This window comes from Colobus angolensis, unplaced genomic scaffold (genome assembly GCF_000951035.1).
Source record: "Colobus angolensis palliatus isolate OR3802 unplaced genomic scaffold, Cang.pa_1.0 Scaffold199, whole genome shotgun sequence".
Classification (NCBI taxonomy): Eukaryota; Metazoa; Chordata; class Mammalia; order Primates; family Cercopithecidae; genus Colobus; species Colobus angolensis.
This window is the reverse complement of record NW_012115143.1, coordinates 816,245-819,499: the sequence shown is the minus strand read 5'-3', so window position 1 is coordinate 819,499 and position 3,255 is coordinate 816,245. Positions and strand designations below refer to the sequence as shown.

General features: G+C 42.9%; 1 protein-coding gene across 2 annotated transcripts in view; it reads left to right on the top strand.

Moving 5' to 3' along the window:
* TTBK2 (tau tubulin kinase 2) overlaps positions 1-3,255 on the top strand; it is a 188,266-nt gene that overhangs the window by 137,985 nt on the left and 47,026 nt on the right. For both annotated transcript variants that reach the window (XM_011941120.1, XM_011941121.1), the window contains one exon: positions 664-880. In XM_011941120.1, coding sequence (XP_011796510.1) covers positions 664-880 — 217 coding nt within the window. The remainder of the gene's footprint in view (positions 1-663; positions 881-3,255) is intronic.

Genomic DNA, 3,255 nt, shown 5'->3' with positions numbered 1-3,255 from the left:
CTCGATCTCCTGACCTCGTGATCCGCCTGTCTCGGCCTCCCAAAGTGCTGGGATTACAGGCTTGAGCCACCGCGCCCGGCCTAGAATTTGTATTTTAAAATCAGCTTGAAAGTTCTAATTGATCAAAATGTTAGTTTTATTTTGTAGGATTGGCATGACCTCAGTTTTTTTTTTTTTCTTTTTCTTTTTCTTTTTTCTTTCTTTCTTTTTTTTTTTTTTTGGTTTCATTTTGTTTTTTGAGCTGGAGTCTTGCTCTGTCATCCAGGCTGGAGTGCAGTGGCACAATCTCAGCTTACTGCAACCTTCGCCTCCTAGATGCAAGCAGTTCTCCTGCCTCAGCCTCCCGAGTAGCTGGGATTACAGGCACCTGCCACCACGCCTAGCTATTTTTTGTATTTTTAGTAGAGACAGGGTTTCACCATGTTGGCCAGGCTGGTCTCGAACTCCTGGCCTCAAGTGATCTGCTCGCCTCAGCCTCCCAAAGTGCTGGGATTACAGGCGTGAGCCACCATGCCTGGCCAAACTAAGTTTTCAAGGTGCCTTTTTTTTTTTTTAACTGTCTTAATTATATGTGGACTTCATTTAAATGAAGAAATATAATTGTGTAAGATAGTATCATAGTAATTTTTGATTCTTGCCTTTTTTTCCTCCCTTCATATGTAGAATTGCCAATGCCACTCCCATCCCAGGAGACTTGCTTCGAGAGAATACAGATGAGGTGTTTCCAGATGAACAGCTTAGCGATGGAGAAAATGGCATCCCTGTTGGTGTGTCACCAGATAAATTGCCTGGATCTCTGGGACACCCCCGTCCCCAGGAGAAGGATGTTTGGGAAGAGATGGATGCCAACAAAAACAAGATAAAGCTTGGAATTTGTAAGGTATCAGCACCTTATAAACAACAGAAATGTATTTCTTACAGTTCAGAAGGCTGGGAAGTCCAAGAAGGAAGGCTAGGCAGATTTGGTATCTGGTGAGGGCTGTTTTGTGGCTCCTCCTTGCTGAGTCCTCATGTAGATGGGGAAGGGTCTGTGTTGGGCCTCTTTTGTAAGGACGCTGCTCTCATTCATGAGGGCTCTGCCTTCTTGACCTAATTACCTCCCAAAGGCATGCCTCCTGATACCCTCACATTGGGAGTTAGAATTTCAACAGGTGAATTTTGGGGGCCACAGACATTCAGACTATAGCAGGTGTATATGTTCAGTCATGGGAGTCATTTGCAAAATGATCTCTGGATCGATGTGATATGCCACAGTGTGATTTGGCTGTTGACAAAGCACAATCTGGACCAATAGTAATCAGGAATGAGTAGTGGAAAGTAGACAGGGAGTCAGTGTCAGAGTTTTGTAGTATCAGCTGTGGCTGTCTTTATGGCACCAAGAACAAACTGTTCTTATAGCAAAAAAATCACTGGTGACATTCTCGGTTGTCAGCCCATATGGATATCTGTGTATGTGAGAGAATGAAATGGCACTTGACATAGAAGATCTTAGTTACTTTAGTTTCTGTCTTTTACCCACTATCACTATTTAATCTCAGTGAAATTTGAATGGTAGATGGTTTTGACCCTAAGTCCATTATTTGTTATCATGTGCAGTTTATTGAATTTATAATATATAGTGCTGAACATTACAAGCTCTCATTTTGAACATCTGGCTAAAGCATTAAGCTAAATATTGAAGACAGTGTACTAAGCTAGGTGCTGTGCAGTTTAAGATACATCTTTTACCCTTAAGGAGCTTACGGTCTCTTCAGGTAGATATGTAGCTGCACAAGCAAATATAATACAAGACAGAACATTGTGCAAAACATTTAAAAGAATTAAAATGCATGCAGATGGGGTGGGAGTTGGGAACATGCCTTATGGAAGAAGTGGTTGAAGTAGAAGTAGAAGTAAAAATATGTACATGAGGGCCAGACATGGTGGCTCGCACCTGTAATCCCAGCACTTTGAGAGGCCAAGGTGGGGGGATCACCTGAAGTCAGGAGTTCAAGACCAGCCTGGCCAACATGGTGAAACCCTGTCTCTACTAAAAATACAAAAATTAACTGGGTGTGGTGGTGGGTGCCTGTAATTCTAGCTACTTGGGAGGCTGAGGCAGGAGAATCACTTGAACCTGAGAGGTGGAGGTTGCAGTGAGCCAAGATCATGCCACTGCACTCCAGCCAGGGTAATAGAGTGGAAACTCCACCTCAAAAATAAATAAATAAATAAATAAATGTACATGAAAAAGTGCATGGATAGAGCTTGTAACTTTAGGAATTCATTGGTCATCTAGGAGAAATTCAAAACAGCTATATTTATCTTTTAAAATCTACTTGGCTGGGCGCGGTGGCTCAAGCCTATAATCCCAGCACTTTGGGAGGCCGAGGTGGGCGGATCACTTGAGGCCAGGAGTTTAAGACCTGCCCAGCCAACATGGCAAAACCCCATCTCTACTAAAAATATAAAAAATTAGCTGGGCATGGTGGTACATGCCTGTAATCCCAGCTACTTGGGAGGCCAAGGCAGGAGAATCACTTGGACCCCGGTGGTGGAGGTTGCAGTGAGCCGAGATTATGCCACTGCATCCCAGTCTGGGAGACAGAGCGTGACTCTGTCTCAAAAATTAAAAAAAAAAAAAGTCTGCGAGTGAAAAAGTAATACACATTTCACACTGTAAAAAAAATAGCATAGCTGATTGATCTGACACCTGTTTATTTCATTATGGCACTGTGAAAGTTGATTATACAAATTAGGTCATTCTTGTCATATTCAACTAAATCAATCAAGAGGCCAGAGGGAGAAGGCACTTGGGGCATATAGCACCTGCTCCAAGAATTTGATTTCTCGCAAGCCCAGCTGCTGAAATGGCCTCTTGTGACTCTAACACTAAATTTACATACCTCTGTCACTCACCAGTCAGAGTCTGCCAGCTCCCAAAAGCTTCTCTAGTGCCAATGAGCTTTCTTTCAAAACAGTATGTGACATCTCTCTAATAAAACCCCCAACCTCTTCTTTGGTCTTCAGATATACCGGAGACCCACTCAGTCTATATATGTGCCCCAAATTGTAGTTCTTGCTTCCCAAATGAAATGTTAATTTGGAGATTCATCTCTGTGTTTTATTTTGAGTTCAACAGCACTTAACATTTTCCTGTTTAGATTTTTTTAAAATTCTCTAACAGGCCAGGCGCGGTAGCTCATGCCTGTAATCCCAGCACTTTGGGAGGCCGAGGTGGGTGGATCATCTGAGGTCAGGAGTTCAAGACCAGCC